At 39.9% G+C, this 23,406-nt stretch overlaps 1 protein-coding gene across 1 annotated transcript in view; it reads right to left on the reverse strand.

The window, feature by feature from the left end:
• Vps41 (VPS41 subunit of HOPS complex) overlaps nt 1-23,406 on the reverse strand; it is a 133,809-nt gene that overhangs the window by 47,774 nt on the left and 62,629 nt on the right. The window contains exons 6-9 of the mRNA XM_050142241.1: nt 18,983-19,045; nt 18,168-18,233; nt 4,861-4,980; nt 3,636-3,782 (exon numbers count right to left, since the gene is read on the reverse strand). Coding sequence (XP_049998198.1) covers nt 3,636-3,782; nt 4,861-4,980; nt 18,168-18,233; nt 18,983-19,045 — 396 coding nt within the window. The remainder of the gene's footprint in view (nt 1-3,635; nt 3,783-4,860; nt 4,981-18,167; nt 18,234-18,982; nt 19,046-23,406) is intronic.

Here is a 23,406-nt window from a genome sequence, read left to right on the forward strand (position 1 = left end):
ATAATAATTATCATTTAAATATTCTTCTACCATATAAATCTTCAGCGTCGTTATAATGTAGCATAATAAACTATTATAACATATTTGATTAACTTTCCCACTGTTTTCTTTTTCTATCCATGAATATCATAAACATAATTGCATGCACAATATGCTTAAATATAAACTGTTAGGGACTTTATTTAGGATAAATTACTAGTTATAAAGAGGCCCAAGGGTTAGAAATACTTGGTATTTTTTGTCTAAACTGGTTTTCAGCACTGCAGCAACTTGGTGAAGGCCTCAGAGAATGCTTCCTTAACGTAGAACAACATCCCATGGCTGCAGGCATGTGAGGATCCACAAGTATGTGACCAGTAGCTTTTCTCTTTAATCACTTTTGGACATTCTTCTCCTGTCCATTTCCCCCAGTTTCCTTCTCTTTCTGATAGACTTCTGAGTTTATAAGGTACCTATTCTTTTTCCCCATACTTACAAAGGAAACTATTAAATCATCTAAGGGGAACATTTCACAATGCCAAATGGATGGTCATTTTGATGTGCTGATAAAAGTGGCCAAGGAGATGGTTGGAGTACAGCAATAAAGAAAACATAATGTCGATATTAGCCAGCACTTTCAGAGCGATGACTGCACACCAATCCTGAGTTAGTTATTTTGTTAAAATGAGTGTGCAGCAGGCAGACGTGTGATAAGGCACTTGACTCAAGTGTGGTCGGGAAGTGGGGCATGCACTGCAGGTAGGCAGGCTTTCTGGAAGAAGGGACATGGAAGAGGGACGAGGAAGGCAAACAGGTACATGGGACAAGTCTTTCAGCTAGAGGGTCAGACAGAAACTGAAAATATAAGATACGGGGCAGAGATGAGCCCAGAAAAGAACAAAGAGGTTGGATCGTGCACAGCCTTTTAAAAGGCATGGTGAAGATCAGTCCCCGCATGATAATAGCACATCTCCATAGCTGTACAGAAGAAACGGACCTCCGACTGCAGTCTCTATACACCCTTCTAGCTGCAGTGTGGAGGGCAGAGACAAGAGCCAGCGAGACTTGACGGGAATTAAAAGAAGTGAAGACAGAACCTTGAGAACCTGTGGACTGACCCAACTTTCTGACACACAGATACCCATGAAAGGCAATGCCACCATGTTTAATCTAAGATGAGAAACCTGAGACTGAAAGTTACTCAAACCCACAGGATTAGAGTTAAAGGGCTAAGGCATATCGGTGATCAGTGCAAGACTTGGGCACCATTCCCTGGCTGCCAGACGGCTCTACTCCACTGCTCCTCAGCTCTGTGGTCTGAAGCAGCAAGTTCGGAGAGTGCACAGGCAGAGATGCTCCAGTGAGCTTGTGGCCTGCACTGAAGCACATCAAAGATTTGAAAGGCCATTTCCTTTTAGGCAACCTTTTACCCATGGACGCTAAGATGCTTCTTTTAACTATCTCCTCCACATCTCCACATGGGCATCTTTTCTCTGGAAGCGAACTCCATGAGCAGGAATGTTTCACCTTCTAGTTCCTTAGATAACACTGACTTCTCTTTTTCTTATATCCCTTGTTCAATCATTACTCAATACTGAACGGTTCACTTTCAGAATACACCACAGTCCAGTCTCTCTCACCAGCTCCACAACACAGGTACAAGAAGACATTACACTACTATCTAACAGCAGTGGCCTCCTGTCTGCTCTCTCCTCTCCACTGTCTTTGCTATATAGCTCTGCACAACCAAAGTGATCCTTATACAAGTTAGGTCATTTAACTAACTCTACTGTAGCATCCTCTGCTGGCCTCCCACCTGACTCAATGAGAGGTCAGATTTCCCAGGGCCCATAAGCAGGATACTACCCACTCTAACACCCCACCCCCACACAACCCGCTTTCCCACTGTCTTAATCCACCCTCTTCTCCACCTGCTCCACTCTTGACAATGGTTTCCAGCTGCTCCATCTCAGCACCTCCTCAGACCTGCACGACTTCCCCCTCTCAGAGCTCTCACTAACAAGACAGTAGCTTTCCGAGAGCCCCCTTCACCTTTATCCTGTTTAAATGTCCTCCTTCTAGTTACCATCACCAACAGGTGCTTACTTGCTCTTTGATTTCTGTCTGTCTTCCTTTACCAAAACAGAAATTGTCTGCAAAAGAAAGAACTAATTTGCCTTTTGTTGTATCTGCGGCAGCCGCTGCCTGCAGATGCTCGGCAAGTGTTTGGTGGTCACACAAAATGAACAGAGCATATCTCTAACTTATGCTTTATTGCGCTGCTTCTAGCTGTTCCTCTCAATCAAGACTGCTCACCAAGATTTTGAATTGAGAAATGCTCAAAATATGACTTAGTCTGAAGAAGAAAATCCCTAATGAAGTAACATACTTGACATAAAATTTGTAGGACATTATTTAAGCATAGAGAAATGTGTACTCATTATCCATGACTGATCTAACACAGATCTAACCACAAATCTCTAAGTTTTGCACAGAAATGCAATCACTTACAGGTCTACAGCTTCAAGACTAACCACTTCACTAATCAGGAGACACGAAGTGTGGGGCAGGGCAGCACTTCTTTGAAGGCCCTGAGAGAGACCCTAAGCCTGATCAGCTTGTTCTCTCCTAGATGAACAACTCAGGGCAGTCACTCCATCGTAAACTGAATCACGTATTTTTTCATATATATGCCCTTCAAGTCCGATCTACAGAGAAGGGAACCTGCATGCCAGCACTGTGAGGACAGGAAGAGCATGGATTGGGCAGCAGGGCACCACACCAGCCGCTGTCACACTCTTCCTCTCTACTCATGTCTCTCATGTCCCTTACAGGATTTACGTTTTAATAGGTAACATTTATAAGCTACTACAATGTGCCAAGTTCTATACCCTCCTGCATACATCTAAGAGGGAAGTGGAAAAATGGACTCAATCTCAAGTCTGTCGGACTCTAAATATTAAACTATTGCTGAGATACTTTTTTCATATGTTTTCCCCTCAGCTACATCTTAGTTTCTTTTTTAAATTATGTATTGCATCTTTAGGGGAAAAAAATAGCTTTTGAGATTCAAGTACTTATCTAGCAGAAGCACTGGTAAGCATGAAATAACGGCAGTTGGGGTCTGGAGGCAGCTTTACTTTATCAGGCACACATGAGTGAGATAATCAAATGTAAGAAAAATGTTCTTCAATCAAATTATAGATAATGAGCCAGGGTCTCTATGTCATTAAATTAGGAATCTTGCAGGGTGATTTAATCTTATGCCATTACCATCAGTAACCGAAATGAAACCAATGGTCACAGCTAAAGACAAAGGAAGGATAACAAGGAGATGAGCGCCTAACAAAACCACCAAAGCCAACCATGTGTTCCATAAACAGCTAAGGGACTGAAGTGGGATTGTGGGAAATTAAAACAGAACTCAACAAATACAGCGTCATCCTGAGAACAGAAAAGAGCGATTACTTTGCACATCACAGAAAAGAAGGAGCATATCTTAACATCTGGACTCGTGAATAAACTGTTCTATCACCACAGCGTTCCGGTAAAAATATTAGGTCTCCCAGAAACATATCTGTAAATACAAATCTTTTCAGACAACTCTCAACAAAGCTGTAATGATTTGGGTTTAATACAAAGGCCGGGTAGAGCACCTTGATGGAAGTCCCCCAGCCAATAATCAGTGTCACAGGGTCCTTCCAGCAGAGGCTGCAGGGATACATATCTGGGCGAAGACTTATATCATCTCGGGGAACATTGGTGATTCTTTGCTTGGAGGTAATGTCAAAAATCTTCACACCCTACAAAACAAAACCATGTTAAGCATCCTGCATTCTGGGGAAGGAACATAACATTGGGTGTGCTATATCAAAACAATGATGGTGTTTACTGGGCATGCCAAGGAGCCACACAAAGGCACGGTCATGTTTCATAGAAACCACATGAGAACCAAAACTGAAGGCAACCTCCACACTTCTTCCTGGACAGAGGCTGCATTATTAGTGGATAGCATGGGTGCTGTAAACCCAACACAACATGAGTCACACAGATATACCCATTTTACTCGCAACCTGACAGTGGACAGGCACTTCTGATGGAGCTTCCTGCACAGGAATGAGGTTGGTTCTTCAGAAAGTGTTGGTTCTGAAAACCCATCCATTCAAAGAAAACCACACGGGACATTTCACACTGCTCAAATGGAAACATCAAGAATACTGCCTGCTGAAGATGAGCCTTGAGACCATGGTCGTTTGCTTTTGTTGGGAACCAAGAAAAGTAAGAAAAAGTCCAAACAGTAGGGTTGAACTGAGAAAGTTTCTACCATTTCTAACTGAATGGACTGATTTTTCTCAACTATGTAATGAAATTTCAGAAAATATGACAGATAAGAAAAAAACCTATTTTTTAAACTTTCTCCAACCCCCACTTTATTAGATAAACTTTAAATCAGTGCAATACTGAAAGTACAATACACTTTTTACGGGGAGGCCTGTGTTTTGGCCTATGATTATACTGGAAGCAAAGAAGAAATAAAAACAGTCTATACTTGCTTCTATCAGTGGCCCATGGGAGACGGGTAAATGGCAGAGCTCATTCCTGAAGCAGTGCTTCAATTATTAAAATGGCTTTTCATTCTCTTGGTTACTCCATACTTAGGATTCTTACTCTAAAACATAGTCTACGGTGTGTTGGGAATAAATACACTACGAACCCCCAGCGTGATCTGCCTTCCTCTGGCTCTGAGGGGTGGTATCAGTGTCTCTTGTGTCTGTGAGAATCATCGCCCACCACGTGTCATCATCTCCTCTGCCACAGACCTTTCCATCTCGCCAACCTTCTGCCACTGCACAAGTGTTAGAGACAGACATGTGCCTTTACCATGTTATTGGCCCAAGCAATCAGATGGCCTCTCCACTTCACGCTCCTTATGTTCCCTTCCCCTTCGTGCAGGACAGAAGACTTCCATCTGTTCATCCACGTCCGTTCAAACAGCAGCAGCTGAGGACACAGCAAAACACGGATTTTCAGATACCCAGCGTCACACTGGTCTTTTACCCACCGTTTCTGCCTGTCGGTGTCACCAAACGACAAATAAGACATTCTAAATAATTTGTGTGTGTATGTGCTTCTGTTTATTTTTTATTAGGTAACCTACTTTTGGAAAGAATCCCCTACATATCTTGAACTGCCTGTATCAATCACCATTTAAATAAGATTCGAGCACTGAGGTTATGACAAATCTCTGCCACAAGATGGCACCACAACACCAGGACTCTGGGCAAACAATGCCCTCCCAACTAGCAGCTTCAGGGAAGCTTTCCAAATAAGGAACTAGGAACTAATTCATTTTTGTAAACCAGGAAATCAAAATCTCTTAAATTCCTCTCTGACAAGACAGTCATCACAGATTAAACTGCTTTAGTTTGAAATTTTCTTTCATTTAATCCAAGACAAATAATTTGACAGTATCTTTTGAACAGTAAATTAAGTTACAAAGTATGGACCATTTGCTTTAGGATTTGGGGTTTTTAAGAATTCCACAGTAGCTAGACACTGTGTAAAGAGAAGAATCTATTGTGAAATCCTACTGGAAATTTTAATATAAAATATAATTGGTAAAAACTCCTTAATCCTGAAGAAGATATAGTTCTGATAATTCATGAATTATAAAATATTTTTCTTGATATACCCAACTTCAATTCTTTAAGCTGTGACATTTATACAATGTGTCACTCAAAGCACATCATCCAGGAGTATGTGTTCTACGCTGTATGCAGGCACTGAGAACACATGCCATGAGAGAACTACTGCTGGCCTAGCACTTTGTAGAACTGTGGGCCTACGATCTCTCTGCCCTCCAAATCTAGGATTACTGGCAGGTGCCACCATAGCAGGCAAGGAAATATTCAAAGCTCCCATGTCAGTGCACCTCCGTGTTCTGTGTATCTCCAACCGTGTCCGAAGCATCGGGGAGGAAAGAATATGCATGAAGACTAAATTTACATTTTACTTATATTTCCTACGTATCTATTTCATTCTTCACATTTCCACAATTAGACTTGATATAGAAAAGAAAATGTGCATTCTCACCAGTAAGCTGGATAGACTCATGTTAGCGTGCTATAAATGCTTGAAGTTAACTGTACAAAAGTAAGCTGACCTCACCTTCTGTCTTCCATCAGAAATACCCACCAGTTTCACGATCCTCTAGTCACCCATCCTTAGCTACCTCGCTAGAAATCTCCAGGGGGTCCCTGTACTGAATCCAGAATCTTCCCCTTTGTGTCACACAGGAAAAGGACCTAGCCAGTAGCCAGGATACTGCCCAGTCAAGTGAACGGAATGATGCATTTGCTACAAGGTTTGAAACTGGGAAAAGAAGGAAAAATTTAAGAGTGTATTTCTGGCAACAGAGAAGGATTACTAACTAATCCACTACCAATAAGCAGTTAATAAATATTCTTACCAGGAGAAACTGGTAAGATCACAGACTCTGCTCTGGCCATGGCCTTGGTCTGGAGGGGACTGTGAGAAATGGGCTGGGCACAGTGAGTACTGACCACTGGCTGCTAAGAGGAATGGCTGGCGGAGTAGACAGGAAGGAAGCCTGGTAGAGTGGCAGCATATTACTCCCGCCATCAATCCCCACTTCAGGACCAACTCGGTACTGAGAGGAAAGACAAACAATACGCACTGTTAACCCACTCCAAAGTTTAAATGAAAGTTTCTACAAACTCTATAAAAAGTTAGAAAACCCAGTAACGGCTGTGATTAAACATTCTCCCTAAAACAGCCTGACAAAAGCCGCTCGGCTGGGTGCCAGAGTGGCAGCCTGCGTGCTCAGTGCTCAGGGTGACTGTGGGGCTACTCCTGGGAAAACCACACTGAAACACAATGGCTCAGGGGCACGGGCCAAGCTGTCACCACTCCCGCTGTCGCCGTGAAAAGCACAATCGGGAAGGAACGCGGGACACTGGAATTGCTGGGCACCTACAGAAGGCTCAGTACCCGAAAAGAATTGATATTAGCCAGGGAATGGGATAAATCTCTCACTGGTGACGCCACAGGCTAAAGATATCCCACAGAGAGGACAAGAACTTTAAAAGTTAGATTTAATCCTTTATTTCACCATTCTTCAGGAATGACAAAAATAATAAAGGACAATGGAAGGTTAAAAAATATTTCCAAACTTTGAAAGAGGGAAAATCATATTGTACTTAGAGTTCTAAGCAGGAGGACAGCCATGTCACAAAGCCAACTAACCAAGGAACCAATCAAATGGGAAAAGGGTTAAGAGCACAGATATGGACATTAAGCCACACAGAAGTCAAACAAAGACACTCCACTAAGTCCGGAAAAAGAGCTTTAGTGTCCAGTTGCATCAGTTTATCATGTGACTTTCGTGGAGGACCACAGAAAATCCCGAAGGATTAATTCTAGTTATTCCCAAAGTACTAGAAATTCATTTGAAAGAAAAAAAGTGAGACAATAGCAATTCTAAAAACCGAGCAATTAGATGAAAGGGGGTAGATTTTTCTTGCTTATATTAAAACATTTGAAAAGTACAGAAATGCCCCAAAACTGACTAGATAGAAGAAAAGAAGTCATTCTGCTCCTCTTTCACCCCAACTCACGGCCCCCTGACCCCCAATGTCGTTGTGGTTTCCTGGTTTCTGCAGTAATTCCATGCCGTATACTTACATCTGAAGAAATCCAGCGGGGATGCCTCTGAACCACAACAAACAACAATGGCAAAATATCCCTAAGGGTAACAGTGACATTCATATCTTGGCAGTAACCAACTGCTATCTAACTGGAGTTAAGGCCTGATGAACAGGAAGGGAACCAGGCCTGGTACCAGAAACCTAGATAACTACCATCCAGAACTCATGGGATCATGAGCAAGCGTCTTCTGTCAGTCACGTCTCTCTAATTGCTTGGTCCTGTATGTGCTTTGTAACCATACTGGTCCAATCACAGCACCGCTATCCAGTAAAGGCACCCTCTTCCCTCTTTACATTGAGGGACACAGATGGGCCCTATGTTTGGCCTGCACAGTGATGCTCTGGGCCCCGCAGAAGGCTCTCTGGACTTGGACGGCATTCGCCTCTTAAGCTCTCTGCACCTAAGCAGCTCCTCTCCTAGCATTAAGTCCCTGGATCCTCGGCAGTGCCTCTCATCCCTCTTCACCTGGCTGTATTCCTCACTCACAAGTTCTCGCTTCTAAGCCTCAACTTCATGTGTCTGCCAGTAATGGATGAAATTTTTATCACTGTCCTTCAGTGGGATTTACTCCAAGGGACACAGGGCTTCACTCAGGAGATCAGCACCAAATGGTGCACTTCCATTTACTGTCTTATCCTAATCTAGGGGAATTCTGAGTAGGAACACATTTTCTAGCAGGAATGCCAAGCAAAGTTCTGCACTGATGATTTAGAGAAAGATAAACTACTTTTCTTACACACATTCCGCACTAATTTAAGTACCACAAAGCTATCTGCCCCTATTTCACTGACATTTAATAAAATCCATTTCTTTCTTCTAGTCGTAAAACTGCCTAGAGACCCACTGAGCATGAATGCTCTACAAAGCATTTTCGGGCTCAGTCATTGAGCGAACTGGCCTTAAAAGCAGCTGGTTAATTTATTTGGTTTGTCTTCCACATCCTGTATTATCGAATTGTCATTATCCCAATACTGAGAGCAATTTAAGCTCAATGGGAGCTAAGTACACAGAGAGGAAAAGCTGTTTCCAAGAGGTCTATATTTTTGTTGCTGTTGGAGAAAGTATTTTAGGGCTTTATTTCCCATAAATCCACATTCTGGCAGTCAGCACTCTCAGTACTTATATTTCAATAGGAGCCTTCACATACCAGCAATATACTTTATTCTTCTGTGTTTTGTGCTGATAGATGTATCTAACACTTTTCTACATTACAGAGTGGTGTAGCACGCACACCCCAGAATCTCCCACACCTGCGTCAGATCCCTAACAGGTTGCAATAAAGCCTCTGGTTCTGGTCCCAGTGCTATCATTACCAATCACCCACTCTCCCCTGACAGAGGGAGGTGTACGTTTCAACCGTGGTCAGCTGAGGATCTTCCAAGTTTGTGGACAGCATAACTTGTTAGTCTTCCTCAACACCTGCAGTGATGCTTGCTTTGATCCAGACCCAAAAAAAAAAAAAAAAAAGGAAAGTCTTGGGCAGTGAGGATCATGCCATGGGAAGCAGATATGGAAGACACCAGGTATGGTTCTATAGGAAGGACCAAGGGTTTCAAGAAAACAGATTCCATAAAATGTAACCTATACTAAGTCAGATGAGAAATTAGACAACCAAAGGTAATAACATGGTGGGAACAGCAGGGTGGTAATGGTATACACCTTTAACCTCCGCACTTGGGAGGCAGAAGCAGGTGAATCTCTGAGTTCGAGGCCAGCCTAATCTACAGAGAGTTTCAGGTTTGCCAGGGCTATTCAGAGAAACCCTGTCTTGAAAAAACAGTAAATCAAAATAATAATGTGGGAATCTTTTAAAAACATAAATCTCAGCAAACCAGAACCTAACAAGGCAATCTCAGTAAAACAAGACAAAGGTATAATGGTAGGAAGTCTTATTATGGGACTTAAAGACTTGAGAAAGATCAAGAATAAAGTTCTAAAAGCAGAAAACACAGGACTGGAGAGATGGCTCAGTGGCTAAGAGTGCTTGCTGCTTTCCCAGAGGATCAGAGCTTAATTCTCAGCATCTACATCAGGGCTAACTGGCCTCCATGGGCACCCACACATATAAGACACACACAGACCACACATACCCTCCCATAACTAAAACTGAAATGTCTTTCCAATGGAAAAGTCAACTGAAGGAAACATTAGCCACTGTGGAGAAGATGCTGGTTGTGTACAGCAGGGAGGAGCTTTAATTCTGACACAGCTATGAGTAGCCAAGTAGCCAGCAGTGTAAGTGGGAACCTTTATCTTGCTTCTTGCTTTGACTCAGGACCAAGGTTTAAAACATAGTTTTTTGTTTATTTGGTGTTTGGTTTGCTTTGTTTAATCTCCACCATGAAATATCATACAACATAGCAAGAAAATGGGACATTCTCAAGTATATTCTTGCTTTAAACTCTCTGTTCATTTCCGGATGTTATAATCAATCAGACTTCTTTTTCTAAAGGTGATTTCATGTGCTACAGAAAGCACCATGCATACAAGGAGCCCCACAGCCTGCTTGATCATCTATGTGCTTTATAGGAAGTATAAGAAACATGATGCTCAGCACCTGGAAGCTAGCTAATTTTGTGAAAACTGTATGGACATATTGATAGTTGAAAACAAAACAAAACTGAATCATTGTAAGGTAAAGTCCACTTAGCAATCAATAGCTTCAAAGTAGGAAATCAACATGAAAAGAAGATACTAAATACCAGGGGTCCGATGAGGAGCAGTTTCTTTTGTATTGTAAAACAGATAACAGATAAAAATCTGTGGATCAACTTGTAAGCTAAAATATCAACTTATCCATTCTGAAAGATAGACCATTTAACCCTGTCACTGTAATAATTATAGATGTAAGTTCATGACTATAAATGTCTGAGAAATGATTGAAACATTTATTAATAATAATAATTCTGCTACTATAAGAAAATCTTCCACACAGATCCACAACAACAGACTTAACAGATATGGGATCATATTTCAGATTGTGGCCACCTAAGGATGTATCTCGAGGCCTGGACTTGAGGTCAGACCTTCAGCAGCAAGGAAGAGAAAATCTCAAAGTTGCTCACATCTGAACTCATGTCCAGTGTCAAGAACAAAAATCTCTAATTTTATGTGCATAGTACCTCAACAGTAAATGGACCACTGGAGGGGAATGCTGGCAAGCAAGATATGAAAAAGAAATACAAAGTTAATAAATTTGCATAATATAAATTTATCTGAATTAATGGATTTGCATATTTGAATAAATCCTTCATAGTTCTATGTAAAACAAAGGTGAGGAAAACCTTAAGATCATGACTGCCATCTACAGAAGAAGCCAAGTTCAATGAGTTCAACTCAATTTGCTATCATCCATCACCTTCCCTATCATCTTTATGAAAGGCTGATACTAATGGGCACACAGTCAGTCATGGGTAGGTCTATAAAAGGGGCAGAACCGATGGGTTTTGAACAGACTCACATCTATAGGATGTGATATACACATGCAATCATTTGTATTGCAATCAACATATGAAACTACTTCTTATATACTTCAATTTCTACTTGTAAGTTTTATTTTTATTTGGACTTCTATACAGTATCTTCCTGGGAAGAGAAATAATTATTCTAGATCTAAACAATATTGGTAAAAAGGCTTAAGGCTACTCAGTAGGCAGCAATAATTTGTGTTCAAACTGACAACAAATATCAAGTGAACAGTCTTCAATGGCCTGGTTTCCATTATAATATTAAAAGCTGCCCAGAGCAAAGAATGTCACCAGACATATTACAAAGGTAGATATGGATGTGAATAATATGAATGTTCAAAATTTCTAATAGTTAAAAGACATTGCAGAATAACATTTGGCAGAGAACACAATGAAGTAAGCTAGTCACGCATAGCTGGTAAAAATGAGTATGCATTGTTTGACATGTACATTTATTTGGCAAGTGTTCAAATACATAAAAAGTAGTCATAATCATTGATTTAATAATTCTAATCAAAAGCAGGAAAATAGTTCAACCAACAGACAAAAGATCATGCCCAAAGATTCATAAATTCAGCAAACAAAGAGAATGGCCAAGTACAAAACTGGCATAGAGATAGGAAAATATGCTTGATGGCTAGTTATTATATCTAGAGTATTAATATCTAGAATATATAACAAATTAACAAAATTTAATCACCAAAAGAACAAGCTATTCAATAAATGGGTAACTGGTCTGAACAAATACTTCTTGAGAGAAGAACAAATGACCAATAAATATATGAAAAACATGATTTTTTTTGGCAGCAGGGAACTCAGATTTCATGTGCTTGAGATTCACCATAGTCAGATTGGCTTTTACAAGAAACACTGCAAACGCTGATGCGAATGTGGGAGAAGGGCCCTATCACCTGGTGTCGATGAGAATGGAAATCAGTCACTGTGGAAGTTGGTGGGGAAGCTCCTCAAAAACTAAAAGCAGAACTCTCTTATGATTCTGTTATGTCACTCCTAAATATATAATCCCAAGAACTCTAGTCATACCACAGAGATATTTGTCCATTCATGTTTTGCAATATTATTCTTAATAATTAAATCATGAAATAAACCTAGGTGCCCACCAGCAGAGGGAAGCATAAAGAAAATAAAGCATAGATGCATAATAGAATACAAGATAATCACAAAAAATGATCTGTCACTTGTAAGAAATGAATGAAAATGGAGATTATGTTGAGTGAGATAAGCCAGAAAGATTTTAAAGACAACCTATAAATAGAGGAGAAACCATTAGGGAAAGGAAACAAGGGAAGAGAGAGACAAACAATGACAAACAGGAAGAAAGAAAAGAGTGGGTTATCAAAAGGGTAGATAAAATCAAAACACACCATATGTATTATGGAAATAATAGTGAATAATAATAATAGTGACTAATAGTTTCACAGTGAAGCCTATTAACTTGTACAACTAATACACATTGGTGGGCTAGATCTGGAGCTCAGCTGCTAACAAGCATGAGGTCCTGGGCTCTAATCCTAACACAATATAAATCAGATGTGATTATGTACACTCCCGTATCCCTACCAATCAAGATATGGAGGGAGATGGATCAGAAGTTCATGGTTATCCTTAGCTACATTAGCAGTTTGAAGCCAGAACTCTGGGCTATGTAAAACCCTGTCTCAAAAATTCATTAATAATAATGATGATGAAAAGCATTTCTACCTTCATCACAAGTAGACTGCTGACAAAAACAGATACAAACTAAATGTTCAATAACAGAAAAATAGCTAAGAAAAAGAAACAGACCTGTAGAATGGACTAATCAGGCAACTATCAAACAATACTGAATAAACAACTTCAAGAATATAGGGAATTTCATATACTACAAATTTTTAAGTAAAAACAAGTCCTAAATTGAGATGACTTTATGCATTCTGTCACTATTTTATTATAAAATAAATGAATGCTTCCAACAAAAAGGATGAAATGAATGCCAATGTAGAAAAACAAGTATGTTCATAATCCTGTTCAGACACACCACAACCACTGATTTGGTGTATAGTCATTCCTGAATGTACCTATATACATAATTATATTTCAAAAACAATGCCATGAGACCCCTCCCCTAGAAAAGTATGCCAACAAAAACACTCTATCCGATGCGGGCACTTTGCTTATTCCCCCTGACAAAGAAAATGGTTGACATCTGGAAAGGGCCTGCTTTCTCACTCACAGGGAAGTCTTGGTCTTCTAACAAACAAGCAACTTCACAGAGCACCGGCAGTGTACAAGGCCACTCTGTGAGCATGAAGGATCTCGGTACAAACAAGATCACTTCATAACCATATCTCAATGAATGTGTTTCCCAAAAATAATCGCACAAAAATACACAGGATGAATCCTGTCTAAAGTGAGAGACTCTGAAGTTCTTTATGCTTCAGCCTTGACTTAGCCTCTGTCTTCCTAAATATGGCTTATTAAAATACTCAAGAAGACAATTACTCTGGCCTCTTTACAGCATCCATTCTAGAACAAACACTTGCCTTCTTAAGCCTCCTCCAAATCACATCCTGAAATTGCCTCCATCTTAAAAGATCATCCTTCTGCCATCCTCCTAACACGCCATGGCAGTTCTGATGATCTACGGCTGATACAGGGCACACAGCCCATCTAGGCTAGTTAGTGTGTTTCAATCTTCACTCTTAAAAATAACAAAGAGGAATATTGGTTGAAAGTTTAAAAATAAAGAAAATACCACTATGAGATTTCTCCACAGTAAAACTTACATTCTTAAACACATACATACAAAGAAAAGTGCCTGTTCACATTTCTTTCTCCAATGATTCACAACATTAACTTCTCACCACATCATCATTCCGATTAATGAATGATCTTACTAATGTCATTCCGCTACTACTTACCCACTCGCATTCTTTTGAAAACCACCACCCACTGTCACAATACAGTGTGCATACAGTAACACTATCTGGAACCCTCCACAAAGATGTGCTCAACAAGCAGATCAGAGCTCCTTGAAATGAGCACTTTAGGTTGTATGAGTGATACTAACAAGAGTTGCACCTGTAACCCCTTGTTTTACTCAGTCCTACATAGAAAGGAAGGGAGGGAGGGAGGGAGGGAGTATTAGTAACAGTGGATCTGTACTAAGCCCCGCAAGAAAAGATGATGAGCATCTTCCCACTAACTGACAAATCCAATACTCAAATATGCAATGAGAAATGCAGCAAATGAGAAGTGACAGTGGCTTGATGCTCCAGGAAGAGGAGTCAAGGAGGTGCTATGATCAATACACATAAGCCGTACACTGAGAGAGCTGGAGCACAGTCCGCAAAGTGCTTGCCTTGTAAGTACAAATGTATGAGTTCGATTCCCAGAACCCATGCAAAAGAAGACAACCCTATGCTTTTAATTCCAGTATTGGGGAATCAAAGGAAGGCAGACTGTTTGAGACTCAATGACTAGCCATCTTAGTCTACACAGTGAGGTTCAGATCAGTGAAAGACCCTCTTTTAAAAAAAAAAAAAGGAGAAGGAAAGAAAAATAATTAACGACAGCTGAGTTTGTTCACTGGTCTCCACTTGCATGGTCAGACACAATTACATCATATACACATACATGTAAACATTCACATATACACATGCATATACAGCAAAAAAGAACTATTATATATGGAAAATTTAGTTGAACTTGCAGAAAGATCTTAACAGACATTTGATAGCTTTGTGTCAAAGGGATTATGAAAGAAAATGAAGCTGGTATAGACTCTTTCCACATTCCACATCTACTATAGAGCCGAAGACTGGGAATTCTACACAGAGACACCAGGAAATCAACTGACATTTGGCATAGATGAAAAATAAAATGTAAATGTTGTGACTTAAATGACTGCTAGTTTAAGAAATGGATTTCTATACTTATCATTAACAAGTATAAAATATACAGAAAATTCTACCAACATAAATTGCCATACAGTTAATTTACAAATTGGTTTATATGACTGAGAAAAACAGTTTATGACAGTTACATTTGTGTGCTACTTCCTGCTAGTTGGTGTTTCTGCAGTGTTGATCTGCTGACATCATGAAATACTAGGAATAGAAATGCAACTTGAAACATAGCATGTAGAAGAAAAGGTGATTTTTTTAAAAGCAGATCAACATAAATCATTAGCTCATAAACTTGGTAATATCCTGTGGCTTAATACTAATTTGGCTAGGAAGTCTTCAAGCAAGTATTCTTAACTTCACAAATGCTCAGTGAAGAGTGTAATGAAGAGTTATGTGAGATGGTACAGGCTGCCTATGGCTATCCCATGACAATGTTCACAACTATCCTGGACAGCCACATCTTTGGACTGTGTATACACCATACAGAGCTAGTGTCTAAATCTTTGTAACCCTAAAAAAAAAAAAATCAGGTCCAATCTGACCAAAAGATAAGTAAGCACGTAAGGAAATACCTCTACATGCTGAGTTTAGCGATCACAGCAGGACAAAAAGGCTCCTTGGCAATCTAACTGCTAAAAACATTTATAGCTGGGATAGTTGAAATGGAGGTGTCGGGCATAGGGCAGAGATTTTCTGTCTCAAGCTGTGTAAGTTCTTAGGATTCAATGTACAAGACAGTGACTGTATTTAATAGAAGACTGAAATGTACTGAGAAACTAGATCTTAAGTCTTTTCATCACATATAAGAAAATATAACTACATGAGAGGACTAGGTATGTTTGAACGAATCCTCAGATTGTACTGTATGTGTTAAATACACCTCTATAAAACTAGAAAAATAATCTTGAAAATGTTATAACTATATTTTAAGAAAGCTATTTTATTGAATCATCCTTTAGAATATTCAAATGCAAATTTTTATTTGCAGATCATCACTGGAAGCCTACAAGCAAGATATAATGCAATCAAACCACCACCCCCAAACAAACAAACAAACAAACAAAAAAACATAGCACAAAGCCTCCAGCCCAGGACAGGGAAGCGACTGTTCTCATTTCATTCACAAAGGTCCTTCCCTGGTTTGCTGACTGACATCTTCCATCATATAAAGCAACCTGTGTCCACACCCAGGCTCCTTCACTTTATCCCACAGCAATGCCAAGCAGCTGACTGTCTCACTTCTACAGACGAACCCACTGCAAACAGTGGCACCATGAGCTAATAATTTGTCAAAGAAGTCGAATCAGTTATCACTGAAGTGTATTTCAGAGTTCAAAGGTAAAGGCTGTATAAAGCTGTTTGTCTTGCTGACAAGAGAAAGCCGCACAATTAAAAGGAAAAAGCCGCCAGACGGGATGCACCTGGCAGCTTTATGTCTAAAGCAGAAACTCGCTGGCTATGCTTATCTATTAGTCTTCCTACTTGTATAAAAATCCACTGGTTCCTTGCATTAGCACTCCCTGCCATGACACTTTTAAAAGAGACTTCTTTTTTTTCTTTCTTTTTTTCAAAAAGAAAATGAAACAGAATTTTGAATAAGCTTTTTATGCTCAAGTGTCAAACAGTGAGGTCTATAAATTCAACTACAGCATTCAACTTCTAAGAAGTTGAGAACTACCTTGAAAGCCTAAAAAAAGAGCATTAGTTGCTCTTCCAAAGGTCCTGAGTTCAATTCCCAGCACCCACAGGATGGCTCAAAACCATCTATAACTGTAGTCTCATGTGACCTGATGCTCTCTTCTGATGTGCAACAGAGCATCCGTATGTACATAAAATACACAAATACACAAATCAATCTTTTAAAAATATTGCAAAAACTAAAATATTAAACAAAATGTTTCATTATTCTTATGAATAGCTCACGTATCTTCATATCAGACCGTCACTTTCCTGCCTGCCTTCTCCATCTACACTCTTAGATTCCAAACTATTAATAAAAGCATCCTTTTAAAGCAATGTTTTAACATGGCAGCATATCATTAACTCTTTATCCTCGCTGAATTCTAACCAGTGCATGGATTGCAGTCAAAGTGAGGTGAATTTATGCAAAAAACTTCTCCTAACGAAAATCTGTTTAATAATGAAATAAGAGGGGTTTTAAAGTTATTCTTCCTCAAAGTTGTCACAAACAAGGAAGGTATTTAATTCTGCCTAAGGCAGGGAATGTCAGATTAAGCCTGTGATTCCCATGACTAATAGCACAAACATTTTGTGTGCTGTGAATGGGACTAGAACCAAACAACGAGAATGAGCTAGACGGTGGGAAAGGAAAGTCTAACTCCTAAGAAGAAATCAGAGCTGGTGTCTTCTTGATTGTCTGCCACAGAATGGGTCCCCATGTCTGCCACATAGCCTTGAGAATAAGAGGGAATGAGCAACATGTTTTCCTAGCACCTCACTCTATACAATAACACAGGGAGAAGAAAGTCATTCACATCGTGGAACATTCTAGATGCTTTGGAATGTGGGTCTCAAAGCCGCCCTGTACAGCTACATCACTACTGACATCATCCAGAACACCTGTTTTTTCAGGGGCTCTCTACAAAGTAATATGGTCACTTCTAGTATGTTTGTTATAAGAAAACTCGATTTTAAAAACGCTTTGCTAATAAATATAGAAAACAAATGACACACAGTCACCATGCTCTCTCATTTCAGGATTCAATATTTCTATAAACAGAAAGACCTTCAGGATGGTTTTGCTTCCTCGTTGCTCTGAGAAGCACTGAAACCACACAATGTGCCATCAACACACCAGTGGCAGTCACTCTCCTCACACCACCTCAGCCTACAGGAAGTGCGTCACAAACAGGAAGAACAATCCCTAACTCAATCGCTTTTTGTTACTTTTAAATGCTGCCTCTTTTTTTTTTTTTTTTGGTATGTGGAAGGGCCATTATTTTCACACTTCAGGAAGGCAGTGAGTTGACTGAGGCTGCACGTCTCTTGGAGACCGAAGTCTCACCGTCTCATTCCACCATCATTTGTCACAGGGCACACATCCTTCAGAGACACCCAGCATTACCTTCTTCCCTCCTGTCACAAACTGCTTACAACTGGATCTCACGAACTGTGGGTGCACAGCGATGATCTACAAAAGAAAAGGACCTGGCTTAAAAGTCGCAGGTGCGCTTGAGAAGCCTTCATTCACTAGAGCAGCGTGATCTAAAACCTGGACCTGGGCAGGGAGCAGGGCCTTCAGGAAAGCAACTTAGTCTTGCTCCTGTGTGATAAAACGTCTTCTCTGAAGCAAAATCAGTTACACAAGAATGAGGGGTTCTAGCTTCTGGCTGAGTGAGGCGCTCTGAGCACACTCATCTGCTAAAGGCTTGAAAGCAGATGGACCACAAAGCGGGATTTCTCAACCACTGGTAACAAAGTACACTGCCTAGAAGAACTCAGAGAACTGGGCCGCGTGGAGGACTCTCCTGAGGCAGCAAAGCAACAGTGAGCTTCCAGAGCATGGGTTAGGGCAGAGCTGCAGTGAGCACTGATCTTCCAAATAGCAATGTTCACAAGAATGAGAGGATGTATGCTAAACCCTGGCAATAACAGTGTAGAGAAATCCAGAAACCTGTCCCATTGGAGGAGGAAAATGTACTGGCTAATTATAGAAATGTAATATGTCTTCAACTGAAAGTTACTAAAGTTTCCGATTTCATGGGTAGTTGGGGATGAAAAGGTCAGAAGGGAAAAACTTACACTGAAAGAGATGGGTTCAAAGAGAGCCACATCCACACAGACACTGGTGTAGCAGGACGGACAGTGTCTCCATCACTTCAGTCATCCTCCTCTAGGGGAGAAAGCTCCTTCATGAGGAGAAACTTGTTAAATACTTACTTTAATGGGACAGTCGAAAGTCTCATGAAATTCTTCTCCAGAATATAGTCCAAATACTTGTACCTGAGAAGTGAACACATCACATCAGTTCAATATGACAGTAACAGAAAGAGCCAAGTCAGCAGAGGAAAAAACAAAGAAAAAACAGTAAGACTTGATTCAAGTGATTTAAGTCAAAATGACCGCCCTACAAAGTACCCAGTGTCAAGTATCCCACCAATGTTGAGCACTCTGTGGTGATGAAGCTTTAAAGACATCTTAAAAAGAGGCCAGAGGCCATGATTGGCATGTGTGGGGGGTACATGGAGGAGATAGAGCAAGGAAAAGGGAATAATGTAATTTTTTAATTTAAAAAATGAAAATAAAAAAGCCTTCACAAGTAACACATGCATAGAGTTCCCTTTACTCACTCAATTTAATAAACAGACACCAACTTTGAGAAATGAAATAGATATGGCAGGCTACTAACATATTTATGAACTTCCCATGGGCTAAAGAACTGTTTTCCTCTCATAAGGAGAAAGGCACTTCCTTTCTTGAGTCATACATATATACATGGTTCATAGACATACACATATGCACACAAATGCACAAACACGCATGATGTGGCAAGAGAATGAACTAAGTGAAACCAGGACAATCTTAGCTGAATCTCCTCCACGAGTAAAGGAAGGATTTACGTTGCCCCTCATCAGTGTTCACTTTCAAGCTGTCTTGAGTCACTTCATTCTAGTTCCCCAGTTTTTAAATTGATCACAGCAAAAACACAACAAAAACAAAATTAGATCTAATGTACATAAAAAAATAAAATCACAGATTTTAGCTTGACACAATTTGTGACATAAAGCTGACTCTTCAACCATTAGCCAGAGCAAGAAAGAGAACATAGGCCAGCTGTGAGTATAATCCTGATTCTCAGAGGCTGAGGCTGGAGGATCATGAGTCTGAGTCTAACCTCAGGAAAAACGAAGGAAGGAAGGAAGGAAGGAAGGAAGGAAGGAAGGAAGGAAGGAAGGAAGGAAGGAAGGAAGGAGAGAAAAGAAAGAAATGGAGGTTGGAGAGTGTACTGATATTTCATTTGTATTTTAATAAATAAAGTTTGCTTGAAGATCAGAACGCAAAACAGCCACACTAGTCAGCCATACAGGCCAGGCAGTGGTGGCACATAACTGTAATCCCAGCAGCCACTCTAGTGAGCCACAGAGGCCTGGTAGTAGTGCACACCTTTAATCCCAGCACTAGAGAGGAATGTAAAGTGGGATGAGACAGGAACTCGCTCTCTTTCAATTTGAATATTTCATAGAGGTAAGAGCTCTCTAGTGGCTTGGTTGCTTTTCTTTTCTTTTCTTCAGGTTGAACCCTAATACCTGTCTCTGGGTTTTTATTATTCATGTTAAATTTGGCACCCAGCATTTGGAGTAAAAACCCCTGAAAAAGCCACAGGAAAAGGCCAGTGCTGCATGTGGGGCTAGAGCCCCATCTGGCTAGGCTTTTTCTTTTTTCCTCAAGTCTCTGAGCAAATTTGGAATTTTCCCGTTGTAGCCTCTCTGAAACAGTCTTCAGCTGCCACCCAAACTCCAAAAGCACCTAGCTCCAAACACAAGACTCAACTAACCTAACCTGGCTGGTTCTGACTTCCCCCACCACACTTGCTTTTCCGAACAATTTCCATGCATTTTTCAGACAGCTGACAGCTGGTTCGTTCTCTTTCTTTCTCTCTCTTTCTCTTTCCCCACTAAGCATTGTGAGCACTCCCTGAACCCCTTTCTCAGGCTGCTGCCTAACTAAGTAGCTGTCTTGAAATCCAGAAAGGATTTTACTGTTCTACACAGCATCAATCAGCCTCACATCTTCATTAACGTCATCGGTAGATTTGGTAAGACAACTGGGAACTCTTAAAGGGAGGAATCAGTTAAAAGAGAGAGCTTTTTCCACATTAAAATAAATGGGAAACACCATTGCATTGGAGGTATTTGTGTTTCTGTAGGATAATACTCTGGACAGTTTGAAAATGGAAGGATTAAATGAGAGAATAACTAACTTAGGTAGAATTTATGTAATGTCAATTGTAAACATTACCAGCATTATCATTTTTGTTGTATCACTAAAAAAGTTAATCTGTGTGCTAAGATACAGACCTTAGAAAAATTTAATAAAACAGGTCACAGAAATATTCAAATCCAGACAGAGAAATTTAATGAAGAACCAATTACAGCATTGCATATATAAGAACAGATAGAATAGCCAAAGGTTTTCAAACAACCAACCTTAATACATCCAGTAACCATATGGAAATTTCCAAATGATAGCGTAATCACTGAATGGACTCCTGTGCCAGTATTAGATTTAAGGAGATTCAAGGAAGCAATAGTCTCATATGGCATGCATTCATCTTTTGTGGAGCAAATGTTAAATTCGTGGTCAGTTTGTGATAGAATTATCCTTAATGTCTGGATAGAATTGGTTAAAGCTGTTTTAGAGCCTGGTCCACAATTATAATAGAGTGCCTGGTTCAGAGAAGAGGCTAAGATTATTGAACAACAGAGTAAAGCAAGAGGTAGGGAAATCTCCCAAAATCAAATTCTTGGAGAAGGAGATTATGCTACTAAGGAAAGGCAAACTGTATATGGCGACCACACCCTAGATTTATGCTACACAGCAGCTTTGAATACTTGGAACAAAATTGGAGAAGTAGGAAAGAAAATTGAGTCATTTACTAAAGTTATGCAGGGGCCAAAGAAAGCCTTTATGGATTTCTTACAAAAACTGACTTCAGCAGTAAATAGAATGATACCAAATTTAGAAGCTAAACAAATAAATCTCTGACGTTTTAAAAATGCCAAATCTCTATGCAAAAGGATAAGTAGGCCATTAAAGGCAAGGTCAGCACCTTTGAAGGAATGGATCCGAGATACAATTAATATTGAATCTCATGAACATGATGATGCATGGATAGGAGAGGTGATTTCCAGAGGTTTCAGAAAATATTGAAATGTCAAATGTTATAAATTGTGACAAACAAGGTCACCTTAAAAGAAATTGTAAAACAGGGCATTCCTAGAAACAATGTTTTTCCTAAAAATAATCCATTCAGAACATCCCTTCCTTCTGTATTATGCAAAAGGTGTGGTAAAGGTAGGCATTGGACTAATGAATGTAGGTCAACAAAGGATATTCAAGATAATCCTTTGCCATTAGGAAATTCCATGAGGATCCTCTTGAAGGCTCTTATGCCAAAATCTCCTGTCTCTGAAGTAGAATGGTGCTGCCAGGAGCAGACATATCTCATTCTCTAAATAAGTAAATAAATAGAAAGACAGACAGACAGATAGAGAACCTATGCTATTAAAACATCTTAATGCCATACTCTGTAGATCTCTGAAATGTTTGAAAATGGCCTATCTAAAATGTATCTTTGTTTGACCTTGAAAACAAACCTAATGTGACTACAAGTTCAATTATAATAGTTGATTAGCTTCTAACCTGTCATTCCTTATTATCCTAATAATAATTGGTAATAATAATTTTCAAGAACTAGAAGTTTACATTACCTTGATAAATGAGTTGAATAGGTACAATTCTTTGAGCAAGAGTAGAAATGTATGTACAGTTAATCTCAAATTTGTACCAATATACAAAATTTGTATATAATATACAAAAATCTAATCTAATGTAAAACATTTAAAACTAGTGCTTGCTTTTTAAAAGCAGACTCAATAATCTAACCTTTTATCTTATCAGGATGGGAGGGAAGGAGCAAAGGAGGAAAGAAGCGAAGAAACCAAAAGGAAAACAAAACAAAACAAAAACCAGAATCTCGAGGAGCTCCTATACCCTATGATACCATGAAACCCACCATGACCCTTGGACCTATCACTGTGCACACATTACTCCGCCATCTAAGTTTCATACATATAGAAGCATGCCACTCTACTGCTGCCCTCCCCAACACCACCTGTGTGAGCTTTATGCCCCCTGCAGCACACAGCAGTAACTGGTTCTCTGTTGATGCTGTGAAGCTGGCAAAGCGCCACTACGTCACAATTCATGGTCTCCTTCCACGGACAACCACTTGGTTTGGCAGTAGATCAGAGCTTTTATGAACAGTGTTTCTGCAGAACTCTTTCCACATCTCCTAGTTAACTCACACACGTGTACAACGTCCACAGAAGGAGAGGTGGGAATGTTAAACCACAGATTATGATTATGTTCATATTTAATGGACAAAAATATTTGACAGACTTGTTTTATTCATTAAAGGTTTATTGGATGTATATGAGTGCTCTGCCTGAGTGTGTGAGTGTACATCACATAAATGCCTGCTGCCTGAGGAAGTCAGAAAAGAAGGCATCAGACCCTCTGGAACTGGAGTTACAGACTGCTAGAAGCCACCATGTAGGTAGTGGTACTGGTGATGTGGGAGT

Source organism: Alexandromys fortis, unplaced genomic scaffold (assembly GCF_014885135.2).
Source record: "Alexandromys fortis isolate MF-2015 unplaced genomic scaffold, M_Fortis_MF-2015_v1.1 scaffold_5, whole genome shotgun sequence".
NCBI classification, from domain to species: domain Eukaryota; kingdom Metazoa; phylum Chordata; class Mammalia; order Rodentia; family Cricetidae; genus Alexandromys; species Alexandromys fortis.